At 45.4% G+C, this 27,976-nt stretch overlaps 1 protein-coding gene across 2 annotated transcripts; it reads left to right on the plus strand.

The window, feature by feature from the left end:
• Positions 1–317: 317 nt before the first annotated feature.
• Positions 318–27,783, plus strand: Yy1 (YY1 transcription factor). Of its 2 annotated transcripts, XM_051196606.1 has the most exons (6): positions 318–1,136; positions 14,105–14,267; positions 20,463–20,523; positions 22,121–22,279; positions 22,888–24,979; positions 25,907–27,783. In XM_051196606.1, the coding sequence occupies exons 1-5, from the start codon at positions 464–466 to the stop codon at positions 23,068–23,070; spliced, it is 1,239 nt and encodes a 412-aa protein (XP_051052563.1). In that variant the 5' UTR covers positions 318–463; the 3' UTR covers positions 23,071–24,979; positions 25,907–27,783. The 2 variants fall into 2 exon arrangements, with proteins under 2 accessions (XP_051052563.1, XP_051052564.1); XM_051196607.1 differs by lacking the exons at positions 22,121–22,279; positions 22,888–24,979; positions 25,907–27,783 and adding an exon at positions 21,349–21,539.
• Positions 27,784–27,976: the final 193 nt, after the last annotated feature.

Consider the following 27,976-nt stretch of genomic DNA (forward strand, 5'->3'; position numbering starts at 1 on the left):
GGGAGCGAGGCGGGGCGGGGCGAGGACCCCGCGGAAGTCTCGCGAGGCCGGAGCCGGACCAGAGTGTGGCGGCGGCGGCGGCGGCGAGATCTGGGCTCGGGCTGAGGAGTTGGTATTTGTGTGGAAGGAGGCGGAGGCGCAGGAGGAAGGGGGCCGCGTAACGCCGGCCCGGAGGGCGGGAGGAGGCGCGGCCAGGGCGGGCAGCTGAGGCGAGGCGAGCCAGGCGGGGAGCAGGACCGGCAGCGGCCGAGCGAGCGCGGGGCGCACCGAGCCAGGGAGGCGGGGAAGCCCCGCGGCCGCCGCGCCCGCCCCTTCCCCCGCCGCCCGCCCCCTCTCCCCCCGCCCGCCCGCTCGCCGCCTTCCTCCCTCTGCCTTCCTTCCCCACGGCCGGCCGCCTCCTCGCCCGCCCTCCCGCAGCCCAGGAGCCGAGGCTGCCGCGGCCGTGGCGGCCGAGCCCTCAGCCATGGCCTCGGGCGACACCCTCTACATTGCCACGGACGGCTCGGAGATGCCAGCCGAGATCGTAGAGCTGCACGAGATCGAGGTGGAGACCATCCCGGTGGAGACCATCGAGACCACGGTGGTGGGCGAGGAGGAGGACGACGACGAAGACGACGAGGACGGGGGCGGGGGCGACCACGGTGGCGGGGGCGGCCACGGGCACGCCGGCCACCACCACCACCACCACCACCACCACCACCACCCGCCCATGATCGCCCTGCAGCCGCTCGTCACCGACGACCCGAGCCAGGTGCACCACCACCAGGAGGTGATCCTGGTGCAGACGCGCGAGGAGGTGGTGGGGGGCGACGACTCGGACGGGCTGCGCGCCGAGGATGGGTTCGAGGACCAGATCCTCATCCCGGTGCCCGCGCCGGCCGGCGGGGACGACGACTACATCGAGCAGACGCTGGTCACCGTGGCGGCGGCCGGCAAGAGCGGCGGCGGGTCTTCGTCGGGCGGCGGCCGCGTTAAGAAGGGCGGCGGCAAGAAGAGCGGCAAGAAGAGTTACCTGGGCGGCGGGGCCGGCGCGGCGGGCGGCGGCGGCGCCGACCCGGGCAATAAGAAGTGGGAGCAGAAGCAGGTGCAGATCAAGACCCTGGAGGGCGAGTTCTCCGTCACCATGTGGTCCTCAGGTGAGTGCCAGCGGCGCGCCGCTGCTCGGGATGTTTTTGTTTTGAAGGGAAGCCATGTTTTATGTGTGTGATGGGCGCCGCCATCTTCTCCGCCCGGGCAAGTATGGCGGCCCAAAAAGATGGCGGGGGCGGCGGGCCGCGAAGATGGCGGCGCGGGGGAGGGGCGGCGCCCGGCTAGGCCGCAATGGCGTAGTTTGAGCGAGCGGAAGCGGGCTGTGGCGGCGGGCGGGCGGGGAGGGAGGGGCCGGCGCTCCGGCACGCCGGTGCCAACGGACGTGCGGCGGGGCCGGTTGAGGGCGCCGCCCCGCGCCGGGCCACCCGCCGGGCGTTGACAGGGCCGGGGCGCGGGGCGGACGCGCGCCGTTCCCCCGCCGTCTCCGGGAGGGGGTGGCGCGGCCCCGCCCCGATTCCTCGGACGCGCAGTGTCGGCCCGGAGCCCTTCCCGGAGCGGGCGGCGCCGAGCCCGCCGGCCGCTGCTGCCCCGCGGTCACGCTGGCCGGGGCCGTCGCCGCTGCGGGGCGGGACTTGGGTGGCGCGTAGGGCTCGCGTGTGCGGGTTCGGCGGCGGTTGGAGCCTGTCACCCGCGCCGCCAGCGCGCTCCTCGCCTGTTCGACCCGAAACGGGAGTTAGGGAAGGAAGGGCCCGGCAGTTCACTGGCCTTTTGAGTTTTTCCACGCCTTGTGGATTTTTTTTTTTTTAAAGTGGTGGGCCGTATGCGGATGGGCTGGGCTGGTTTGCACAGCAGAGGGCATTTGCCACCAAACTAATAAAAGTCGTAGTTTCCAATATCTGTAGCCCTTTAACTTTATACACAGTGGTGCTTGTCTTCTCTATGAACAGAATTACAAGAAGTCTCTTTTACTGTTTTAAACGGTTTTTAGCGAAAGTCAGGAAGACCATGTAGGGCCCCAAACAGCCTAAACTGTTAGAGAGGTACGGAAAAATGTTGACTGTTGGTTTTGTGCAGTACTACGTTAACATGCTAGCCAGCTTCATTGTTGGGGTACTACCTAGACAGAATAATAACACCGTAGCTAGTTCACCTAGCTCTTGTGTTAATAAAACTTGAGCTTGAGAAGCCCTTAACGCTTTACTAATTTTCCACGTTTGGGCGGAGTCTCAATATGATGTGATTTGCTTATTAAAATGATAACATTCAGAGGAGTGAGTGAAACAGATGAAGCTCCTGAAAGGCAAAGCTGGTCTAGTAGTATCGAGATATGCAGTAAGTTTGACGGGTCTGTGGTTCAAGGAGGAGGGCGAGCCCTACGGAAATGTAGTAGGAAGTGTTCAGGGCGCTGTTCTTCACTGAATGAATCTCTGGTTAGAATATGCTCTGCAGTTTCAGTCTCATCAGGAGCTGTATGTTTACATTAAACCCAATTAGCTAGTACCTAATAGTAAATCAGACGGTGCCTTGCACACATTTTGGTGTCTAACCAGTAGTTTGTATACTGACATATTTAAACCAAAAGCCTTTTCCCTCTTTGGTAAAAATAGAATAATGAAAGCAGGTTTGAGGCTTTAGATGGATTTACCAAATTTGGGGTACCAAATACATATTAACCATTTAAAATTGCTTCTTTTATCTGTTTGGCATCTGACCTTACCAAATTGTTAACTTGCTTTTCCAGACAAGGAAAAAAAAAAAAAAAAAACTTGGTATTGTGTGGTATTAAGTACTGTGTATCAAGACAGACAGTTTAGGGGAGAAAGTGAGGGGCCTGACTAATGTAGGTTAATTTGCAATTAAGTCAGCATTTAGTCATTACTGCCCTTGTGTGACTGACTGCTTACAAGGGCACATAGAGCAGCTTGGGGGCGTTTTAATATCTATTTCTTTAAAACCTTAATTGTCAAGTGTGTTACTGAGTAGTCTGCAAAAAACGGTTGATATGAATATTTGATGGCAATAGCAAGGGATGGCCTATTTCCTCAGAAATGTCTTGGTGGTAAATGATCCTTCTTTTTTGCCTTTGTGGCTTGCAGTTGTTACCAAAAAGGAGCTGAGTGGTGTGTGGTCAATTATGCATGTCCCAAGTTCAGATTCTGAAAATAATCTTAAGGACTGAATTAAGACTGTACAATAAGTGAAGAAATGGAAGACTAGCTAAATTTAAAATGTCATGTGTGTTTTTGTGGTCGGAATGGATCTCATTTGATCCTAGTTGATCCTAGGCATGAGTTGCAACTCCACTCTGTATAGTTTATTGAACTAATGCATTAGATTAGATTGGCTTAATAGGTCACAGATTTACATAAGCACCAAACTTAGTTACCTGTAGCCCTTGTAAAAATAGTTGTACATGTGGTTAGTGTTAAGGATTCAGGCCTGCCCGTGTCACCTGGCAGAATGCACTCAGGCAGAACTCTGATCAGCTCAGGGTTCCATGAGTACTAACTAGTCTGCAGGCAGGTGTGAAGGACCCCTTTAAAAGACAGACACCACCCACTTATGATCTCTTTGCTTTTTTTTTTGCACTTGATCTTCTCACCTCTCTCCTCTCTTCTGTTCCCGGTGTCTCTGTGTCTCTTCCCTTCCCTCTCATTCCTCCTAAATAAACTTCTCACTTGAGCTCTGTCTGCCTGGTGTGTTATTCCCTTCACCTTGGTTACCCTCACCTGCTATGGAACCTGCTATGCTCTCCCACATGGTCCCTTACCTTGGGTCCCTCAACTCGGGACCACCCACCCCCTTCCAGCTTTATCCTATAACTAACAAAAGAACAACAGTTAGTCCTGTTATTTTTCGAGACAGGGTTTCTGTGTTTTCCTGGCTGTCCTGGAGATTGATCTGTAGACCAGGCTGGACTGAGCTCAGAGATGAGCTTGCCTCTTGCCTTTCAAGTGTTGGGATTAGAGGTGGGAGCCACCACCAGTAAGCAACAATAGGAGTGGGTAGTCTTAGGACACCAGTAATTTGTTTGTACCTCTTGGGTTTTTAACACATCTTAGTGGAAACCAGACAGATATTTGGGTTTTGTAGGTCTCTGTTTTTGTGCAGTTGTTACATCCTTAAACTTGAGAGTGATAGCATTGTTTGTGGAGGTCTTGTTTTGAATGAAACAGTAGCAAAGCACTGTAACCATTACTTGTAGAGGGCATGGAGGCCTGCCTGACCTTTCCCTTCTCCTCTCTTGGCTGTCATGGTTCAGTAGTTTATCATCAAATACTTCAATGATGTTGTGTTGACAAAACTTTTCTTTCGGAAATGCAACACACAGGTCGATAGGGAACCCACCCAGATATCACAGTATGCATACCACCAGAGGTCCAACTTGGTGAACCAGTGAGTTTTATTGGAATTAGTCACAGGAGCAGAAAAGACTCAAAGACAGCCATATCACGAAAGCCCACCCCTGCATAGGGGACAACTGATAAAGGCTGGGAACCTGAAACACACTGCACAGCCTTCGAGTAGCTCAGCATGTTGGAGAGTGCCCTTTCTAGTGCCTTGCTTGGTCTAAACCTCTTCCAGGCAAATGGTCTGGTGTGAGAGTCTTTTTTGTTGTTGTTGTTGTTGTTTTTTGTTTTGTTTTGGTTTGGTTTGGTTTTTTGCAGCTCAGCTTCTTTCTGGGGGTGGAGTGTCAACTTTTATTGTTTACTCTGGCAGGGAGGGACCTAAAGAATGGCTAGTTTCAGGGACTTCCTGAATCTTTTTGAGTTGTTTGCCTTCTTTAAGGAGCTTCTTAGAGGGCGGAATGTTTCAATTTCTCTAAGAAACTGTAACACAACAAATGATTATCACTTCTTGCAGCTTTTTATTGTTGTATGTTGAGACCTGATTTAGCCCTGGCTCCAGGCTGCCCTGGAACTCATTATATAGACCAGGGTAGCCTCACATTCATGGAGATTAAAGGGGTGTGCAACCATAATGTTTTGTATTGTTTTGAGGCAATAATCTTAACACTGTGGCCAAAATTGAGGAGATAATCATAAATCGCCACAGTGACTAAATCAGAGACCTGTGAGCAGTCCTGATCCCCTTAGCCTTTCTGTCTCTGTGAGTTTGCCTCTCCCAGGTACTTCATAGAGAATCAGACAATATTTTGTGTCTGAATTAGCATTTTTCATCCATTTTTTTCGTGGCAGGATGATATCCCATAATATAGATGGTTTTGTGATTAAAATTAAAGCCTATTAAACATTTTTTGATACTTAGTTACAGTTTGGCTGTGTTTTGAAATATTTGTAGTTTTCAGATTGGTGTTTAGTTTTTTTCCTTCGTTATTGACAGATTCACACAGGAATGACTATTCTTATATAACTAGTAATAAAGGAAATCACTTAGCAAAAGCATCCGGCTGTGAGAGAAACCTAGGTGGCTTTAACTGTCTTCTGTTAGAACTACTATGGAAGGGATTTGTGCCCAATTGAGTGAAAAAGAGGTGACCCTAGAAAACAACCAATACTAAGGTGAAATAAAACCAAATGTGTTAATTTTTTTTCTTGTTCTATACATTTAGAAAAACTCAAGGCTGGTCAGTAATGGCCACTTGCCATTCCTCTCATGTTGTTATCACAGGGTAAAGAGACCATAATCATGACTTTCCACTAAAGCAAGTCCCCAAAACTCTCCAAAGCAATCCTGTCAACGTATTGTATGCCCTACATAAGGCAACCTCAGTTTAAGACCCCAGTTCTGATTTGGTGAAGAGGAGTCCCAGCCTGCTACAAGCCGATGATGACCTTTGCCTTTGTCCTGCAGGTTATTTATTGACCTTTCCTTTAGCTGCCCCTGACAGTTGCTCTCCTGTCCTATCTGCTGCCACTAACACTTTTAGCTTTTGAAAGAATAGACATAAAACAGAGGTTGGGCTTGTAGATGGTCAGTGGTTAAGAGCACATATTGCTATTCAAAAGGGCCAGGTTTGATTCCCAGCACCACATCACATGGTGACTCAAAACTAACTCCAGGTCCACCTTTGCTCTCCTTGGGTGCCAAGCATGCATGCATGCATGTGGTGCACATAACATACATTGAGGCAAAACATCCATGCACATTTTGAAAAGAGGACACAGACCTACACTGGACTCTATCATAAATAAGGTGGTTGCTTACAAGGCATTTCTGCTTGTTTTGAAGTGTGCTTAGGCAGTCCAGCCTCTGAAAACTGAGACGCTTAGGACCCATGATAGGTTAATAGCATAACAGTCATTACAGAAATGATTTCCCAAGATCTGAATTCCCTTGTTTAACTCTTCTGGCTCTGGTGACTGATGCTGTCTGTGCTCTTGCTCCTACTTTGAATAAGAGTAAGAATAATTGAAATAAGAAGAATAAACAAAAGTGGAAACTTCATAGTGTCAAAGCTCAGAATATATGTTTGTATTAATTACATAGTTTTATCAGAAAGATATTCACACCTTGAGAGAGAGAGAGTGTGTGTGTGAGTGAGTGTGGGTGGGGGTTGATGTGTGTGTGGGTGTGTGTTCTGTGTATGAGGGCTTCCAGAAACCATAGTAGGATGTTAGCTGTCCTGCTGAGTACAGTCTTTGAGATGGGTCTCTCACTGACTGGCCCTGGAGCTAGGCTGGGCCAGCAAGCCTCCTATTTCCATTTTTTCCACTTCCCCCACAGATTTGAGTTTAACATGAGTGCTGAACTCTGAACTTAAGTCCACCAGTCTTACTTACTGAATTATCTTTTTGTGAGCAGTGCTTTTGAGGTAGCTCAGGCTGGCCTCATACTCAAGAGTCTTCCTGTCTCAGCTCTCCTGGTGCTGCGCTTACTTGTGCTTAATTCTCTACAGTCTATTCAGAACCATGGATTTGCTGATTTGATATCTGAGTCATGATTTGGATATTGAAAATGTTAATTTTATTAGTTAGGCTTCTAGGAAATGGTAGGGAGATCCTAGGTGCTTGTTGGCTGGCATATTGGTATGTATGTATTCGTGGTCTCTGAACATGAGGTGGGGGCATTTCCTCATTTGAAGTAACTTGTTAGTAAGACCCATTGTGGCTTTTTGTGGTGTGAGGATCAAGCCAGAGCCCTTCACGGGCTAGGCAAACTCTCCACTGAGCGAGCTGTCTCTCGTGTCTATGATTAATTTTCAGTAATAGACCAGTGGTTTCAGGGACTAGTAACCACATCATTCTTGTTCTCTAGAGAGCACTGGACAAGGCTTCTGACCTTGATCTTGGTATTTTTTGTAAAATAAAATGGGGAATTCCCCAGTCTTCTCCTCCTCCTCCTCCTCCTTGCTCTCCTCTTCATCCCCTTCCCCTCCTCCTGCAGTGTAACCCAACCTGCCTTAAAGTTTGTGGCATTCTTCCTGATTCAGTCTCCTGGGTGCTGGATGTGGACACCCAGTTTAATTTTGTCCTTTTGTTCCTTTACCAAGGATTAAATGGCAGGGGTTCATGCGTGTTAAATGTGCACACTTAACACTTAGTCACACCTACTCTCCATTTTTGATGTTTAGAGCAAAGAAACTGCACTTTACAAATTACCAAGTGTTTAATAGGAAGATGGGGAAGAACCTAGGTTCCACATAGTAGACAAGAGCTCTGATGAGCCACACCCCTGCCTTCAAAACTAAGATGACCATCTCTGAGAGAAAAGGTTTCTCTGTGTAGCCTTGGCAGCTCTGGAAATCGATCTGGAAACCAGGCTGGTCTCGAATTCAGAGATCCTCTTGCCTCTCTGCCTTCTGAGTGCTGGGATTAAAAGCTGTGGCACCACCACTGGACATTGCACAGTGATTTCTAAAGTAGTTAAAGGTAATCTTTGTGCTAATTATTACTGAATAGTGAACACTGCCATTTCAGTGTGTGTTTGGGGGTGTCAGTGCTGAGTAGCTGTCTCTTGATGGAAGTGAAGCTAGAATGGCCAGAGATGGAAGGCATGGGGGCTCAGCTCAGCCCAGCCAGCAAGGCGTGATAGGTAAATGTGTAAATTGGGAAAATAGAAGCAGATTCATTGGGGTCAACTCTAATGAGCTTCCTTTCTGACAGCCAAGATGAAGAAGGAAATTATACTCTCCTTGACACCAAGATGAAACAACTAAAAAGGCAGGTTTTTGGGTGTAACTAGGGGACTTAACATGCTTCACAGGCAGGAGGATTACATGTATGCATACATGCCACAGTGCATGTGGAGTTCAGAGGACAGCTTTCCGAAGTTGGTTCTCTTTCTATCGTGTGGGTTCCAAGGTCATTGGCTTGGAAACAAATGCCTTTAACAGTGAACTACCTTCCTGGGCCCCAAGAAGCCTGTGTTGCTTGCATATTATCCTTTTTTCTAAACACCTCTCTTGCTTTCTCCCCTAAATCTCATTTAACTCTGTGGCAAACTTTTAACAAATCCCAATTTTGTTTCAAAAAGAAAATTGGGGCTAGAGAAGATGATACACAAAATGAAAGAAAATTTTCTTCAATCAGCCTGATGTCATGTTTCACAGTGATTATTGGAATTTGCCAGAGGTGTCTAAAAAGTATAAAACTTGAATATCACCTAGTTGGAATTTCCTGTCTTCTACTTTTGTTTTTTTAAGACAGGATTTCTCCATGTGGCCCTGGCTGTTCTGGAAATCACTCTCAAATGAAGAGGTTCTCCTGCTTCTGTGTCCTGAGAGCTGGGAACGAAGGTGTGCACCACCATGCCCTGCTCTTCATCCATCTATCTCCTCCCACTCCCCCAGGGTTTCTCTGTGTAACAGCCCTGGCTGTCCTGGAACTCGCTTTGTAGACCAGGCTGGTCATGAATTCACTGATATCTGTTACCTCTGCCTCCCAAGTGCCACTATTAAAGGTGTGCACCTCCACCGCCTGGCTGTTCTTCCACCTTATGAATATACTTGTGTGATTGTTGAGCTTGGTGTTCTTTAGAGCCATTAGGCCTAGTGGAGAAAAGCTCATTTCATCAGGTGGTTTGAGTTCTGGCTTCAGAGGTGTGAAATGAAGGAAAGATTTAGATTTGGTGAAATACAATGGTGAGGTTGTATATTGAGTGAATTTACCTTTGAAATCATGCCTGGAGGGAGGGAGGGTGTGTGTGTGTGTGTGTGTGTGTGTGTAAGGGTTTCGTATGTTAAATTTTCAGCTTAAAGTCTTTATGTGAATATGTTGTGCTGTGCTGAGAAGTAATTGCCAAATATACCCAGGTACTCGGGGTTGTTTTATCTATACCTCTGATTAAACTAAGGTCCTTGAGGCAGGGAAAGGATCTTGGATTATCTAGGTGGGCCCTAAATCACAATCACACCTTGTGTCCTTGTAGTCACCTAAAGAAGTGGAGTCAGAGGGGAGAGGAGCATTGAACAAGGACGGGGTGATTAGGAAGCAAGAAGTGGCTGTGTTGTGATTGTGCAGGGGTTGTGAGCCAATGACTGGCAACCACCAACCCCTCCACACCCCCCAACCTCGAGTTAAAACCCTCATAGTGACCATAGCTCATACTGGTTCTGACTCCTGATCTCTGCACTATAAGCCACCATTGGAGGGAACTGCTGTGTGTGCACATTGTCTGCAGGTAGCTGACAAATCTGTTACATAGTGCAAAATGTGGTCCTCTCCAGTGGCGGAGGCCTACTGTCCCCCTGTCTAAAAATAAAACCAAAGCAAAACAAGACATCATATTGTCAACTCCATTATATCCCAGAGAAAAAGTTGGCATTTTTAACATGCCACCGCACTTTTAAAGTGGCTTGTGTTCTTGTTATGTAATGGGCGAGGAAACGACAGGCTATGAGTGGTAGCTGGGGATGTAAGAACCAAGGGCTTGGAGGAAAGAGGCTTCACTTTAGGTGATAGGAGGCAGACAAGGAAGGTTGTGTTTATTAAATGTTTTTTATCAAGCACCGAAAGCAAGCTCTGGGAAACCCTGTTTGGTTGGTACATGTTGGGTAGAGGAGACTCCTCTTGACTGCTAGACCTGGAGTGCTCTCAGGCTTTTCTTGTAGCTGCCTTGATTAGGTCTTAGTGACTGGAGGTTTTCAGTCCGTTGTTTTACTTATCATCACACTGGAGGTGATCATTGCTAACTGAACTACCAGGAGATGGACCAGGCAGGGCTGACTAGTCTGCCTGCCTTTCTGCCTTTCAGGCGGTACCATGTGCAGAAAGAGAATACTGAATGTAGGTGAGTGACACAGAAGTGTCAGCTAGACTCTGTATAGGGCTGCTTAGCGCTGTCCTGATAGTTCTGGCTCACCTGCATTCGGCTATAATGTTCTTGGGGAAATACAGGGCAGTTTTAGCGTAGCATTTTCTACAGGGTATTCTTGCCTTTTCAATCAGGGTCATATGTTTGTTCTCAGCCTTTTCCAAATAGGCCTTGGTTTACGCTGTCAAATATGGCTCTATGCTAATTTTGCCTTCAAAGGAAACTAGCAGTGAACCTCTTTAACAGATGTGTCCAACCTGAAGTCCATGGGCCATATGCAACTTAGTATGTATAGGAACATGGCGTAACATATTTGTAGATAACACTGGCCAAAGATTGGACATGTCCCCTGGGTCTGGTGCGTTAATTTTAGACTAGAATTAGGTCATTTGCTTTCCAAACAGTTTGCCTTGACTTGTGTACAGTATCACTGTTGTAGTTTGAAGAAATCAATAGTATATTTGACATTCAAAGTGAATCAGGTTGTCTTCTATACAGAAAAAAAAATTCAGTATTATGAAATTAAAAGAAAGCAATAATAGTAATAGCCAGTGCAGAAGGTTGTATGTGGTATGTGTATCCCTGTAACCAACACTAGCACTGTAAGGAGATGAGCTGGAAAAGCATGGGCCAGCCTGGACCACATAATAGGATGCTAACGCCGAAAACAAAATGGGGCTCTAGAGATGGCAGCTCAGTGGTTAAGAGCACGTCTGGTCTCGCAGAGGAACCCAGATTGGTTCTCCACATTAGCTAGTGGAAGGGAAGAATGCATATGGCGATGACAGTAGATGGCACAACCCTCCTACGGTACTCCTCCGCTTCTTAATTCCCTTCTTAACTGTTTGGTCTCCTTTGCAAGCTCTTGATTTTTCCATTGTTGGAATTGGGGGGGGGGGCTCTGGGATCCTTCTCCCTTTTCAGGGGGTGAGTTCAGTGTTTCTGTGGCTATAAATGAAGTCTGTATGCCAATTAACGGCACCATTCTCCAACCTTAAGATTCCTTCTTATTCCTTGTACTTGCTTTCAGACAGCTTGCATGGGCATGTCAAAGCAACGAGAGGCTAGATTTTGTTGTTGATGATCATCTCTTCCTTACTTGGTTACCTCAGCAAGTGACACCACCATCCTTCAAGAAATGTATCTTGTTTGGTACCAAGCTGTGGTTTGGTCTTCCAAAAGAAATCTTTATGGTGTTTTAAAAGGACCTGGAAATGTATTCATTTGGTAGCAAATCACATTTCTCAGAAAGTATTCCTTTTCCGAGTAGAAAAATTACTACTTTAATCCCCCTTTCTCTAAATAAAATCTCATCTGTATGTCAGGTGTATGAAAGGCCAGGTAGCAGTACTGGGTTTTTGTGGATTTGTGTTCTTTTTGAAAGCCAATCAGATCTCCATGTGTTTGCATCAGGAAAGCAGCCATAGGTGGCCTGTAAAGAAGTAGAAAGGATTGTATAAAGCAAACAATTCTGTTTGTAAAAGTAGTGGTACTTTTTTTTGGTTTTATATGTAGGCTTGAGTGTAATGTGAGCAAAGGTGTCAGCTGAGTCCAGAAGAGAGGGTATCTGATGTCCAGGAGCTGGAGTTAATAGGTAATTGTGAGCCATTGGGGATGGGAACTCAACTCCAGGTCCTCTGAAAGAGCAGTACACATTCTTAACCCCCCTGAGTCATCTCTCCAGGCTCCCAAACATGTTTTGATTTTGAGATAGGGTTTTACTATGTAGACAGGCTGGCCTCAAACTCCCTTTGCCTTTTCATCTGACTCTTGCCTGCTGGGATTAAAGGTGTGTATCATCCCACCTGGCCCCACCTTAATTTTGACAGCCTTCAACTGGGACTTGGATCTCAGAGATTAGTAGGCTAGATTGGCGGTCAGCAAGCCCCAGGGATCTGTGTGTTTTCTGCCTCCCCAGAGCTGGGATTCTGCATGCTGTGCCTGTGTTTTTATATGCATGTTGGAGAATGAACTCAGGCTTTTGGAACATGCATTTTATCACTGGCTGTCCGCTCAGCCCTTCTTTTGGGTTCTTATACCTTTGAATGTAGTAAGAACTGAGCCTCAAAGTGGGGCTTTTGTTTGTTTGTTTTTGTTTTTTTCCTGAGCGGGAGGTGTGGCTCCATAAGTGTTTCATCATCTAATTTTATTCTGTTGAATGTGCACCCTGAGGGTAGAGACTGTATAGTCTCTATGGCCACTTTGTCAGTGATGGGCATCTTCAAAGCCCTGGCTAATACATGTGAAACTAATGCAAAGGTTAATCTAGGTTGGGATTCTCTGTGCTGCAGATTTGACACTCATAATGTATTCCTAGGCTGGCCTCAAACTTTCTTTGAAGTTAGAGGATGTCCTTGAAAACACACACACACCCCAATTCTGGTTTATAAGCTTGTGGCCTACCATAATGTTTCTGTATAGTTAGATTATAGTGTGGTGGTGTATCTTGGTGAGAGACTGACCTTGCTAAGGACAACAGACTAAAAATTATCTGACAGTGTGTGGAGTTCCAGGTCTGTAACTGCTGTCAGTCACACAGCCTGTTTTAATTGATCCCTTTGTCCATCCATAGATGTGTATCTTTATCAATACACGAATGTATTAGTGTGTTCTTTCTGATTCCTAAGGAGACACTTGGGCTTAATGGTTCAGCACACAGGTCTCTGAATTAGGCTCAAAGAGTTTATATCTGATACATACTTGTTCTTTTAAAGGGGGTGGGGGAGCATTGAGATCCATCAGGTAAGCTGCAAAGCCCAGTGACCCTAGTTGAGTCCCTTGGCAATACATGGAGGAAGGAAGAGAACAGACTGTGGGTTGTCTTCTGACCGTCATAAACATCTCCCCCATGCATGCTTATGGTTTGCACACACAGAACTTTTTTTTTCTTTTTTTCTTTTTACAGTCAGCCTTGGGTAAGTTGCCTAACTTTTCGTGCCTTAGTTTCTTTGTAAAATTAAAGTGGGAATGTGTGATGAAGATAGCGCTATACATAAACATCGAATAGAATGCCATTGCTAGTATGTCAGATTTCTAGACTGAAGAATTGTGGAAGTAAGCTGTGTGAGGGTGGCTCACACCTATAATCCAGCATTTGGGAGGTGGAAACAGGAGATTCGGGCTAGCTTAAGTAAGGGGTAGGATGAGGCTCAGCAGGTGAAAGTGCTTGCTGAGAAAGCTGGTATGAAGGGAGAGCCTAGCCTGTTTTGTTTTGTTTTTTTGTTTTGTTTTTTGTTTGTTTTGTTTGTTTGTTTGTTTGTTTTTCAGGACAGTGTTTCTGTCATAGAACTCTGTAGACCTTGAGCAGAGAGATTTGCCTGTGCCTGCGTTCCTCCAGCTGGGATTAAAGGCAGTGTGTGCCACCACCTGGCAATAGAATGTTCTTAAAACAAAATAAAATTTGTTTACATAGAAAGAATTATGGAAAGTTAGAGAGAGGTTTGGTTTTTGTGTCTCCTTTGCTTTTCCTTGCTGTGAGTGATTAAACTTGTAATGATTGCTCGACTCTACCCCTATTCTTTTCATTTTTCATGTACTAATTTGTGAAATAGGTAAAAAGGCAAAATGGAGACATTAGATAGCTAGTTCTACAAGTGTGCGAAACAGCACACTAATGGGGAGCTAGCTGTCCCTGGTAGGCTAAATCAGAGCTTTAATGTGAAGGTCTGTGGGGCTTGACATGGAAAGGTTTAGGTGGCCCAGGAGAGAAATCAGAAGTTCAAAAGATGGAGGACAAGAGTGAGGGGTTGAGAAACTGAGTTAGTAGCTATAAATAGTGTTATGTAAAAAGATTACACTGAAAGGTATTTTATATTCAATGTATTCATCTAATTAAGATGATCAATCTCATGTGTTTCAGATGAAAAAAAAGATATTGACCATGAAACGGTGGTTGAAGAGCAGATCATTGGAGAGAACTCACCTCCTGATTATTCTGAATATATGACAGGCAAGAAACTCCCTCCTGGAGGGATACCTGGCATTGATCTCTCAGACCCTAAGCAACTGGCAGAATTTGCTAGGTAAGTTACAATAACTTTTACTTTTTTTATAGGAAGTGCTTGAATCTTGCCAGCTGTATTCTTTTGTTCCCAAGTGACCGTGATGGTTTGTATTCTTTCTATAAGGATACTTCTGGAAACAAAGGCAACCACTGTTGGTTTTGGTAATAGCTGATGTTGTTCATGTGTGAAGGGCACCTTCTAGATCTTTGTAGACTGAGATGAGGCAAATACTCCTTGGTTTCACAGCCGGTATTGCTGTGGAGTTAAGATTGAGTTTTTGTTGGTCCAAGTGTGTTGCAGTGTGTCCAGATTTGTCCTGGATGCTTTGACCAAAGCAGGAATTTCAGCAGTCACAGTTAGTGTGTGATGAGTGTAACTCCTAGTGTTTTCTTAGTTTAAGTTGGGACTTCTGTGGCTGTCCAAGCTGAGCAGTCAAGATCTGTACTCATTGATACTTGTTTGTTTTGCCTGAAATAGGATGGGTTCCTACAGAAGTCTCTGCTGTTTGTATTAGCTTTTAGTGTTGTGGGCAGTTTTTATGAGGACATGGTGGGGTAGAGAAGCACACATGTGTAACATTTTAAGTAAAGTGGAATTGGTAGCATCTACCCTTGTCCAGGGTTGAGCAGAGCCATTTATTTTTCATTTGTTATAGCTTAGTAAAGCTAAGGCTCTGTGCATTTGTTAATAACACTGCTTCCCAGATTTTGTTATTCTTTGTACTTCAGTTATTAGAATCAAATATTAAGCAACCCCCCCCCAGAAGCTGCAAATAAAAATTGAATATATCATACAGAGTTGGCAACAAGGTATAGTTTGGGGGCATACTAAACCAAATACTGTGCCTGAGTTCAACTTTGTGCTCCTAAAGTTAACTAACTCTTCCGTGGTGCTTAGCATGGAGTGAGCACACAAAGATATCATGGAGACATTAACAGTATGTTATAGATAGGTTGGCAGTGGATGTGGACCATGATGAGCCTAGAGTTTTAAGACTATCACTGTAGCCCAGGCTGATCTGGAACTTGCTGTTCATCCCAAAATGATCTTGATCTCAACTCCTGCTTCAGCCTCCTAAACCCTGGGATTAGAGGTGTGGATCTCCATACCCAGCCTAAACCTAGAGTATCATTGACAAAGGCTTCCATGTTAGGGCATGCATGCCAACACAGAATGGCACAGTAGAAAATACAAATATGTACAATCATGCCTGGGGATTGGGTTACTTAAAGAAAATGAATGGCATCGAGGTCAATTGGGATCAGATTATTTAGGTTGGTCCCTGAATGCTAGCCAAAGGTGTGTGGGCTTTTTGCAGAGGGCAGCTGCTAAAGACTTGAACAAGGAGGAAGAGCGTTGATGGGGTGGATTACTTCATTGCCAAGTCCAAGATGGGTTGATGCAGGTTGTCCATGGATGTGGGAGAAAGCTTCAGACAGAAGGCTTAATCTAGAATGGTAGGGTAGACAGTTAATATTAGAAATAACAGAAAGTGGGGGCTGGAGAGATGGCTCAGTGGTTAAGAGCACTTGACTGCTCTTCCAGAGAACCTGAGTTCAATTCCCAGCAACCACATGGTGGCTCACAACCATCTATAATGGGCTGCAGAGTCTTCTTGGTGTGCATGGAGACAGAGCCTTCATACACATAAAACACATGAATAAATCTTAAAAAAAAAAAAAGAGAGAGAGAGAGATGACAGAAAGTAAGGAATATTTGATCTGTGTCTAGTTGGAAGAAGGAAAAATAAAAGGCCACCAACATTTACCTTCAGTTATCACCTTCCAGTCAGTGTTTGGGGTAGGCAGTGTGTGGATCTGGGGGTTAAACGTTGCTGTGGACTTGATGTTTTAGAAAGGAAGTTAGCGTAAAGTCGTACTAGAATCCTGCTATTATGGAAGTTCTAAAAGGGGAAGTTTGGGGAAACCCTTGTTTGGAGAGTAAGAGGAAACAGCGAGAGTGGGAGAGAGACATTCGACAGAGACACTCAGCAGCGGGCAGAGGACTGAAGAGAGATTCTGGAGAGAGAGGGAAGCTGTACAGGTGAGACCCTTGGCATGTTCCCACTGCCTTCCTCCACAATACCTCAAAGCACCAAAGGTAGAGAACCTAAAGCCCAGGGAGAAGAGCACTCACAGAGAATGATGTTGTGGATGCCATGGCCACGGTGGGTGATAGAAGTGCGTGGTGTTTTAAGAGGAGCACTCGGTGGTAAAAGTTTTTATGGGGCCCAGGGCCTTGTGCATGCTTGGCAATGCTGTTGAAAGGCAGTCTTTTCTTTTACAGTCAGTTCTTGGGGCTTTTGTTTTGTATTAGAATTGGGTGTTGCCTTTCTCACTTTGCTAGTATGAAAAAACTGAAAGTTTGGCATCAAGGTTGACTGAGGATTGGACTCAACCCCATTTTGGACTATATCCCTTAAAAGACCATGTTAACCTCCATGGACCTGTTGGACAGTGGTGGTAGAGAGAAATATCTGAGTCTGTACGCATGCCCTGTTATTTTCAGGTCTCCACATCATGGAATAGGGTCTTCAGGAGGTCTTTGACTGGTACTCAAGTAGAAACACCAAGATTTCACCTATTGGGCTCACATGACACTGTATGATCTCCACCAGTGATGGCAAAACTTGTTCTGGCCTTCTTCCTGCCCTCTGTACTGTGATGGGAGAGCTATAATTGAGTCTTGAGCTCTTGGCTTGTGGCTGAAAGTTCTGTTTCTCTTTTCCATCCTGTGGCAGAGTGGGTATTCTGTCCTGGACATGAAGTTCACCAAAGAATGTCTCAGACCTGCAACATTCCATTAGACTGCTTAGCATATATGATTGCATATTTAAGTAGACAGATTGAAGTTTAAAAAAATGAATTTTATTTGAAAGTTTTGTCTTTAAAGCTGGAGGGGGTGTGGGCTTGCTGGGTTTTTAGAAGTGCTTGCGTTGCATGACTTTTCCTGTGTGAGTTTCTAAGCTGAGTGCTATCTATCTGTTAGCCTGTGCTGAGGAGAAGTACATAGTTATCCTAGGCTGCATAATGAAGTTGAGGCTAGCCCTGGGACACAGCTGAAGTTCTGTTTCCTAATGAAGCAGGCAGTCTTTTTGTTTATTTTCCTAGAGCTGCTGGCACTGTTAAGTCCTATCAGGTAAGCTGGGCATGAGTGCAGCACACCTGTGATTCCAGCACTTGAGAGGCTGAAACAGGAGGATTGCAGGTTCAAGGCCACGCTGGGCTTCCAAATGAGACCCTGTTACTTGCAGAGGATAGCTGAGTGACAGCAGAGACTGTCCTAGCGGCTCAGGTCCTGCCTGCTGGCTCTGGTCTGAGTCTAATGTGCATCAACTTAATTGGGACTTCGGTTTAAACAGTGCTCTGTTAAAATTGTGTTGGAAATTTGCTTCAGGGGTAAGTTGTGGAGTCCAGTCTTCATGGTGGGGCTTCTTGCATATGTGACAGTGTGATGTCCTGTCAAGTCCCTCAGGAATGCTGCAGCACGGGCCCTCTAGTTTTACTATTACTAAAGGTGCCTTTCTGCTTGTGCCGTTTGTTTCAGTCCCTTTATCCTTTGGATGAAAGATAATTCAGAATATCAGAACCTTATGGGTTGTTCAGCAAAAAAGACATAATTTTAAGGAGAGAATTTATTTTGCTGGGTGTGGTGGCAGAGGCTGAGGCAAAAGATTGAGAAGCTAAAGGCCAGTCTGGATTACATGGTTGGGACCCTGTCTCAAAAAAAGAAAAAGAAAAAAAAAAAAAAAGAACAAAAGGATGAACTCATTTCTAACCGCATGACCAGTGGTAGTATTAACTGTCACTCCTCAGGTGTCTAGTGTGTGTTGTCTTTGACTCCATGCAGCCCCGTAGGAAGATTTGTGCCTGCTTACAGAGCAAGAAATAGAGGCTGAGAAGTTGAGTGATTTGCTCAAGGTCATGAAGCTAGGAGGAGCCAGCTCCAAGTCACATATCCATCCTGTCGTTGTCCTCATCCTGTCTGGGTCTGTAAAGTGTCCCAGTCAATGAAAGAAAATGCATCCAGTGCTTGGGGGTGGGGGGAGTGGGAGTGGCCTTCATTTTTCACGTGGGCAGCAGAGCTTCTTTCTCCAAGGGACGAACCACTGCTCTTATGGACAGTTAAGTCCTCCATTGATTCTGAGTCTTAGATTTGTCCAAATGCATTGTAAGTGCTCATTCTAAAATTAATACTAAATGATAACACATGTTTTTGAAAATGACATTTTAAGGGGGAAAAAGTAACAGCACTAGAAGTAACATCTGTTACCAGCACTTGCTATGTGGAAATAGGAAGGTCACAAGTTCAAGGTTAGTCCTGTGTTACACAGCAATTTCAAGTCTGGGATATATTTGGAGAGCCTGTTTCAAAATACCCCATTAAGACTTGAAAGAAAGCCGAGTGATGGTGGTGTGTGCCTTTTTATCTAAGACTTGAAAGAAATAGAGGTGTTTGCTGTTTCATGTTGATCTAACCTCTAGGTGGCGGAGTAGCACTGGCCTCCTACCCTGCTATGACCCGAACCCCAAACTTGAAGATTCACTGGCATTTAAGGCAACAGAGACTGGTACAGATGACACGTGTAATTCTAGCGTTTAAGTAGAGGCAGGCATTTGAGACCAACAAAAGCTAAATAAGAGCAGGCACTTAAGTAATGCCTGGTGATGTACTTACAGTGTGCCTTTGGGGTTGGAATTGGAAGGGTGTTCTGAGATTGGTTATCAGGCACTATAGTAGCTTCCTGTGTTTTCTAGGCGTGGAATGTTTGTCCAGGTTGCAAGGTCCAGCAGTGTAGGAAGGGAGGACCAGTCATCCTCTCCCTGGGTTTGAGTGGAAAGAGTAACCTGGGCCTCTGTAACTGTCACCTTCCGTACTTTGTCATTTATTGCTACGAAACCATTGGCTTAGTTACCGGTTAGATAGCTATCAACCTTCATGGAATAGTATGATGTGGCAGAACTAGGGATAAAAAGATCTACTTTCAAATTTTAAATATTTTTAGATTTCTGTGAACTTAAATATTTTTTGCCCCTTGATGTTTAGAGAGAGTTTTCATTTAAAAAAAAAAAAAAAAAAAAGGTTGCTTGAGGAAGTAGCAGCTGGACAGGTTCTTTGTTGGCAAGCTGTGAGGATAGTAGCCTCGCCTGGGGTTCTCCCAGATACCAGACTACTAAAGTTATTTTCTCACAGGGAGCTAGCTCCCAAACCACAACCTGAAATTTTTAAAAATAAGCTAGCTGTGATGGGAAAACCTTGGCTCGAAAATAAAATAAAATTAAAGACCAACAAAACTGTCATCGCCTATTGCCACCAAAACGAATACTTTTACAAGCAGTTAAGAGGCAGTTGCTTACCTTAATCCCACACTTGGGAGGAAGAGGCAGGTGGATCTCTATAAGGTCAAGGCCAGCCTGGTCTACAAAGTGAGGTCCAGGAGAGCCATGACTGTTAAATAGTAAAACCCTGTCTTGAAACCCTACCCCAGCCCACCCAAAAAGAAGCAATGCCACCTGTCCGCCAGACCCTTGGAAGTAACTGCCAGTGCATATTGGTGGTTTCCTTTGTGAGTTAGTTTTTATTACATGGGTGTAAATAATTCTATAATTCTGCTTAAAAGTACTATTTGATGCATGCTTCCAAAATTACATCTCTGAAAGATTTGTGTCTGTATGACATGGGCCCTGTGTGCATGCGCGTGTGTTACTGTTTTTCAAAGATGTATATTTTTGAGATATTCTGATGCCCATTCCCTTTTTTATAAAGCTCCCTTGTCATTGAAGCAACTGATTTTTGGGTAGCTTTACATGAGCCCACCCTGACTAAGTGATAGTCTGATGTTGTCAGGGTTATTCTTTGTGGGGGTTTTGTTTTTGTTTAATGTGGTTAGGTGGGAAGAGCAGATGTTTGGAGTCACAGGATAATGGTGCTGATGGTACTGTCTTAGCCACACCAGGTTCTCAAGGCAGCGAATGCAGCCTTTTGTAGCACCAGCACTTACGTAGGAATTCAGAAGAGCACCTCTTGCTCTTCTGGTTCAAAAGTTTGGACAATTTGGTCCTTTCCTCTTTGAGGATGGGGAGCGCCATGAGCTTAGTTGGTGCCACAAGGAGAAATCTTGGGACTATTTGATTTGTGCTTGTTGAGTGTGACCCACTCCTACAAATCCGTCTCTCTCTCTTTTTCTCCTTTTTTTTTTTTTTCTTCAATAAGAATGAAGCCAAGGAAAATTAAAGAAGATGATGCTCCAAGAACAATAGCTTGCCCTCATAAAGTAAGTAATTCGAGGGGAGTGTTGGTTAGCTGCTGCTTAGCCTTCAGACAGTTTGTATGGAATATGTACTTTGATTGCCACTTTTGTAACTAAAACTGAGTGAGGAGTTAGGATTTTTGGTTTATAAACATGAGAGACTTAATTTTGTTTTGTTTAGTAAAAGACACTTAAAAATGTTAAGAGGGGCTGCTGTAGGGGCCAGTGTTCTTAATGTGTATATTGACTGTATTGTGTTAGGATTTTTTTTGGGGGGGGGATCATTAACAAGCCTGTCTTACTGGGTTATTCTTACCCACAAGTCTTTGAGACTCAGCTCATGACTGAAACTTGGAAATAAAGTCTTGGTGATTTCCTTCAGTTTTCTTTTTGCTCTGTTAATTGTGCTACTAGAGGGGTGCATAACTGTTTTCAAACGCAGCTCTGGTCTTTAGTGGGGTGGCTGAAAATCAGTTTGAGGTGTTTGGAGGTGAGAGTCAGTTTTCAGAGTTGATTGGGCTTCAACAGGGAAAAGGTGTAAATGCTGAGAAACAAAGGGAAGAAACCGTGAATGGAATAAAGAATTTTCCAGAACAGCAGTTGGAGAAGAATAAGTGTGCTTTGAGATGTCTACTGAAAAGACCATGCACCTAAATCTGTGTACTCCTTGTAAATGCTTGTGGTGTGGCGGTGTGGGGTGCATGGTGGCTTTTATAAGAGCCAAAATTAAGATGCATTTGAAAACCGTTATGCCATAAGTGCCGGGATCTCTTTGCTTCTCTGTGAATGGGAGCTGAAGCTAGAGGTCAAGGTGGAAAACTGGCTTTCCCCTCCCTTTTGCCTGTGAAGCTGTCTAGTGGTGACCTGTGCTGTCCTTCTGTCACGCTGTCTCACCATTTCCCCACTCACTCCACCATGGGCAACAACTGCAGAAGAAATTGTTGAGGACATGCTGCTCTCGGGCACCACACATCCATCTGCCTCCCCCGCACTGGTATCGCTCTGCCTGCCTCTTCCTTTTCCCAGTGTCTCACCGAATAAATTTCTTCTGTAGTTGCCATTCCTTGGAGACCCTCTTGCTTCTTTCTCTGTCAAGAAGGGGAAAGAGGCAGAGAGAGAAGAGGGAACGGTAGGCGATGGAGAATGACAGCCCATTGTTGCAGCACAGAATACGGGGCCCACCAAAGGTAGTGGTGGACTACCGTCATTTTAACTCCGTTTATTTCTCAGTGCTCTGTTACTTCATCTGGGGTCTGTAGCTGGGTGAGGCGGCTGTGGTGTAGCTGGAAGCCGGGGTGCTGGGTTCTACTCCCAGCTTGGCTGACTACTGCTAGTAGTGTGACCTTGGGCAAGTCTACTTCAATACATCTCTAAGCCTCAGTTTCCTCATCTGTAAAGCACGGGTTTGCGATAAAAAAGGCCTTTTTCTCAGCTGTCTGATTTTTTTACCTTTTTTTTTTTTTCCTTAATAGCTTAATGTTTTGTAATGCTAAGTTAAAGTGGGGGGGGGGAGAGCTGGGGAGGTTGTTTGCTGTAAAAACATAAGTAAAGGCTGTTGAGTGGTTGAGTCCTTTCTCACAGTTTGCAGTGTGACCCACTAAGCTTCTTTCTCTGTTTTAAGGGCTGCACAAAGATGTTCAGGGATAACTCTGCTATGAGAAAGCATCTGCACACCCATGGTCCCAGAGTCCACGTCTGTGCAGAATGTGGCAAAGCGTTCGTTGAGAGCTCAAAGCTAAAGCGACACCAGCTGGTTCATACTGGAGAGAAACCCTTTCAGGTAGAGCCAGTTCCTATTCCCCAAACTCAAGTTGGGGTGCTGGGCGGGGTGGTGATGTCAAGTATGGTGGGGTTGGTGGTCTTGTTCCCACTCCTGATATGTCTCCCTGGAGTGAGTTCTACCTAGGTGGATGGTGTCTGTTAGAGAATCAGGATTATGTGAGAGACTCGGGTCTGTTTTGAAAGTGTGTGTTGAATTACTGATAAGTGTGTATGAAGTGCTGTGGTTCCTTCCTTCCGGCTCCAGGTGAGACTCCCAGGTGCTGCTTACAGAAGCAAGTGGATCTGAACCACAATTCTTTTTGACAGTTGGCATCACTAAATGTCTTTAAGTATCTGTATTCTACTTTCTGGGATGTCTGTGGAAGTACTAGAGCTTTAAACTGGCACTTAGCACAGCACTTTTGGTTTTTCAAGAGCTAGCCATGGGCTTGTATTGCCAGAGATCCCTGTCTGTCAATTTTAGAATATGCCCAGAAGGTTCTTCAGAAGAGGAAGGGGACAGGCTCAGTAAATTAATGGTGGTTTTCCATCCAAGCAATGTGCCATCAACCTCTACGGTCTGGTCCCAGTTTCAAGTGGGTTGATGTCTATTTTTTCCCTTGACAGTGCACATTCGAAGGCTGTGGGAAGCGCTTTTCACTGGACTTCAATTTGCGCACACATGTGCGAATCCATACCGGAGACAGGCCCTATGTGTGCCCCTTCGACGGTTGTAATAAGAAGTTTGCTCAGTCAACTAACCTGAAATCTCACATCTTAACACATGCTAAAGCCAAAAACAACCAGTGAAAAGAAGAGAGAAGACCTTCTCGACCACGGGAAGCATCTTCAGGAGTGTGATTGGGAATAAATATGCCTCTCCTTTGTATATTATTTCTAGGAAGAATTTTAAAAATGAATCCTACACACCTAAGGGACATGTTTTGATAAAGTAGTAAAAATTTAAAAAATACTTTAATAAGATGACATTGCTAAGATGCTCTATCTTGCTCTGTAATCTCGTTTCAAAAACAAGGTGTTTTTGTAAAGTATGGTCCCAACAGGAGGACAGTTCATGAACTTCGCATCAAAAGACAATTCTTTATACAACAGTGCTAAAAATGGGACTTCTTTTCACATTCTTATAAATATGAAGCTCACCTGTTGCTTACAATTTTTTTAATTTTGTATTTTCCAAGTGTGCATATTGTACACTTTTTGGGGATATGCTTAGTAATGCTGTGTGATTTTTCTGGAGGTTGATAACTTTGCTTGCGGTAGATTTTCTTTAAAAGAATGGGCAGTTACATGCATACTTCAAAAGTATTTTCCTGTACAAAAAAAAAAGTTATATAGGTTTTGTTTGCTATCTTAATTTTGGTTGTATTCTTTGATGTTAACACATTTTGTATAATTGTATCGTATAGCTGTATTGAATCATGTAGTATCAAATATTAGATGTGATTTAATAGTGTTAATCAATTTAAACCCATTTTAGTCACTTTTTTTTTTCCCCAAAAAATACTGCCAGATGCTGATGTTCAGTGTAATTTCTTTGCCTGTTCGGTTACAGAAAGTGGTGCTCAGTTGTAGAATGTATTGTACCTTTTAACACCTGATGTGTACATCCCGTGTAACAGAAAGGGCAACAATAAAATAGCGATCCTAAAGAAAGATTATGGCAGAAAGAGGTCTGTAAGCACAGCCTTATTTTCTTCTGTTGTCCAGAATACTTATAATTCTTGAGCCTCCCAGAAATTGGAAGCTAAATAAAGCAACTCGAGTTTCCTTTATTTTGCACTCAGCGACAGTGACTGTGATGAGACCCGTGCATAGACACTTAATAACTTAATATTTCCTATGTGCCCTGAATCCCGAAAGCGTAGGCAGTAGGCACCCCGAGCTAAGGGACTACCTCAGAGCATACCAGATGGCCCATGGCCATCAGCACCGCCCTTGACATCATGGTGCATGTGGGAGGGATGCCTTTGGTAGGGCTTGATGCTTTCTGAAGGGAAGGCACCAACTGACAGTGGGTGCACCCAGGGAGGACAGGCCTTCCTTCCCATCACTCAGGCTGCCTTCAAGGGCAGTGGCTCCTTGGCTTGTCTAATAGGAAATCCAGTGCAGTCCTTATTAGATGCTAGCAGATGTAGCAATTGAGTGCCAGTAGCTGTTTAATGCTTGTAAACACACTAAGTGCAGAGCGGCAAGGCGATTAGATTATTAGAAAGTTGTACTCAGTGAGTACTTGACTTGTCATGTTGTGACCTCTTCAATGTATAATTTTTGAATTTTACTTAGAGTCAAATACCAGACTTGTTAAATATTTTATAAACTGCCGTGATACATCAAAATCTCATTTATTCAAAATGCAAACCTAACTGTCTGTCTTTCTGTGCTGAATGCTTAACTACAAGGTAAATGACAAACCAATACCAGATTTAGTCACAAAGAGGCCGGGAGACGAACCGGTTGGACATGTAGCCCGATTTCTTACAGCCTCCTGGGAGGATTGGTGACCTAGAAACAGTGACCCTGTGGCTCTGTGGAATTTTGAAGTGCCTTCTGAACCATAAATGAAAATCATAACTTGGGACACTTGTTTTTATTCGTCCAGAATCTGTTATCCAATGAGTAGTTGACGGGACTGAGCTCATCAGCAGACCCAGCTGTGCTTGGATGACAGGCTTTGCTGTGCCTGGCAGTCAGAAGAGAGGTAAGCCTAAGGAGGGGCCCCTTCCGAGCCAAGTGCCCCATGTGGCTCTCTGCCAGGTGTGGGCAGAGCTCTGCCAGTGCTTCTGGGAGCATCCAGCATCCAGGCCTCTGCTCCCTACCAGGGAGCAGGTTGAGCTTCCCTAAATGCCCTGCAGTAGGAGTCCAGAGCCACGTTACCCTCCCTCACCCAGTGTGTGCCACCTTTGCGTCTGGCCCGGGCACTTCCTCAAGACCCTTGCCCAAGGCTCCACGGCAGAGCAGATGTGTGCTGTGGAAAGGCCTGCCAGACATCGTGAGAGTCGGGCCCATGTGTGGAGTGAGGCCTCATCCTTTGTGCCTTGATTCCTTGGGGGATGCCCCTCAGCCATCTCTTCTGTCCCTTCCTGTCTGAGTGGAACAGCCATCGTCTTCACCCTTTCTGTGTTAGCCTTGTCTTTCAGTGTGCAGTTACTTCTGTTAGTTCATTCGGGGGTTCAAAGACAGCTTGGTATGTATGCAGGTCCTTGCTGACCGCAATTTGAGCTTAGGACAACAGCATAGGGGACAGATGTGAGTGGCAGTGGCCAGGGGGAGCTGCTTCTCATTGGCTTTGGTTTGGCTTAAACCCATCTTGCTTGTTAGAATTTATTATTTTGTTATAGATGTAATTTACTAAAATTTGAAATGGTGTTCTAACAGTGAGTCCATTGTCTAGAGAATTGATCTGATTTGTAAGTAATACTGATAGACCTATTTTCTTACATCTGAGCAGAAATAAATGCATGTTTTTAGCAAATGTAATGTACAAACTCCAGAGGATAAGTTTACACCTAATAAGATGTTGTTTTCTATTTTTGAATTTGTTACTTGCCCCTCTTTGGTAGTGGGGTTGGGGGCATATTATCTGTATACAGAGCTGTCACTCCAGAGTGACATTTATTTCCCACAGAGATGCTGAGCTCACGCCGTGCTGTCCCATGCGATGTGTGTACTTTGCCCAGACTCCAGGCCAGAGGAGCTGAGGAAAACCCAAGACTTTCCCCCCCATTTGGTTTCCATGCACAGGTTCTTCTGAAAGCCACTTGTCTAGCTAAGTTTGGGGATGTAAGACCCTTTGAGGGGATGATGCGTGTGTGCACTGTTTGCCCGTGTTTCTAGGCAGAGTTGTATGTAGCTCACGTCTTCACAGAAATGAGCACCTACAGTCAGTGAGGTGTGTGGTGCTCCAGGGGTGATACGGTGCTGGCCTGGCTTAGCACCCACCCACCTTCCGCTCTGCAGGGCTCACCTGTGCAGTAACCTCAGATCACTCATACTATAGAGCGCCTGTCTGGGACCCAGGAAGTCTTGCCTCCTGCTCTCACCCACTCTACCACAGGCAGAGGCCTGATTTCTACCTTTTCCTCTGTGCTCCACAATTGGCATGATTTTGTCAGTCTGCGGTGTTCATGTCTATTCTCTCAACGTCTGTCCAGCTTACAGCAAGAGCAGGTACTTCAGGGGTCAGAACAAGGGGTGAGCAGAGTTGGCAGTAGATGGCATGCCTACTAAAAGGCTTTGTCCTTGCAGCCCTACTGGCTGTGGAAGCTGGCTCCTTTTCTAGCCCAGGTTGTTTGGCTCTGGCCATAAGAGGCCCCGTCTGACTTTGCAGCCCCTTGGTGTTAGTGTGACTTAACACCTCTTCAGAGTCCAGGCCTAGCAGACCTGGCAGATGCACTCCACCTAAGATTTCAGCCGAGGCTAGGAAGTCAGAACTCAGGGGCATATGTGCTTGCTTGCAACTCTGGGCGAACACCTCAATCCTGCTCTTTGGCTAATCAGAACAACAGGTACTTCATGCTTCGAATCACTAACCTCCCAGCAGCATTGACCAGACAGACTGGTTAGGTCTCCAAAGTACTGACCTCTTCCTCCACTTACTTGTCAGTGTTCTCAGGGTGTGTTCAGGGGCCTTGCTTGCCTCAGGTGGCTTAAGGACAGGCCCTTAGGATCCGAGTGGCACCAGGCGGGAGAGGATAGGTGTGTGGCTAAGAGGCTTCCTGGCATCCTCTTTGGACCTAATGGGTCAGTATGGTGCCAGGAAGATCATCCTCTAGCCTGGACATTATTTAGACTTTACAGGAAGGGTGGGTGGCAATTGTGAACAAATGTCACTCTGTTCCTTATAAAACAAACCAGTAAAGCGAGTATTGGAGCTTGAATGTTGGCAGTAGGTCAAGCAGGGTGCACCTTCCACAGACTAGTACAAGGTATGCCCAACCAACATTCTGGAGTCCATTGAGGGAAGGGGATGAAATTAATTGGCAGCACATTGCCTGGCATTCCACAGAGTGGCAGGTTTGATGACACTTCTTAAGGCCACTCATACACCCTAAGAAATGACACTGGGGATGGGTGACTGCTGGGTTGTCTGCCTCCCTGCCTGGGGCCACATGGTGTCCACATACGTAGCATAATGGAGTAGAGAAGGCATCAGTACCAGAGTCACTCACCTCTTTATAATGCCAGCAGCTGTTGAGACTCTGATGTCTACAAATGACAAGAAAAGTTTTCATTTTCTGGGAACTCCTATATAGGCCCTGGCTCAAGGACTTTGCATTGTGTGTCATGTACATCTTTTTAAGTGTTCTTTGCTGTTCTGTAATTGTCCTTGGTTTTTCCTTAGCTCATAGATCATAGACACAGAAATATTGTAGTATTTAAAGCATCCGCATCAAGCATCAGATGGCTTCGCATCCAGGAAAACATGATTACTCAGTCTGAAGCACCAAGCATGTGTAACATGGCTCTATACAATACAATAAATGCTAATGTTAAGCTTTTTAATGCCTGTGGTTTTTGTTTGTTCATCACTTTGCTGAGTGTCATTCCACCTTGAGCCTGGGGTGAGCTCTATCCCCACCCCTGGTCTGAGGGGTCCTGAGTTCCCAGGGAAGATGCTGTGCTTTCCCTTCTCACTAGGAATAGGGTCATGAGTACAAGAAATGCTTCATTTCTGGGCCAGAAGGAGTTGTCGTTG

This window comes from Phodopus roborovskii, unplaced genomic scaffold, assembly GCF_943737965.1.
Source record: "Phodopus roborovskii unplaced genomic scaffold, PHOROB, whole genome shotgun sequence".
NCBI lineage: Eukaryota > Metazoa > Chordata > Mammalia > Rodentia > Cricetidae > Phodopus > Phodopus roborovskii.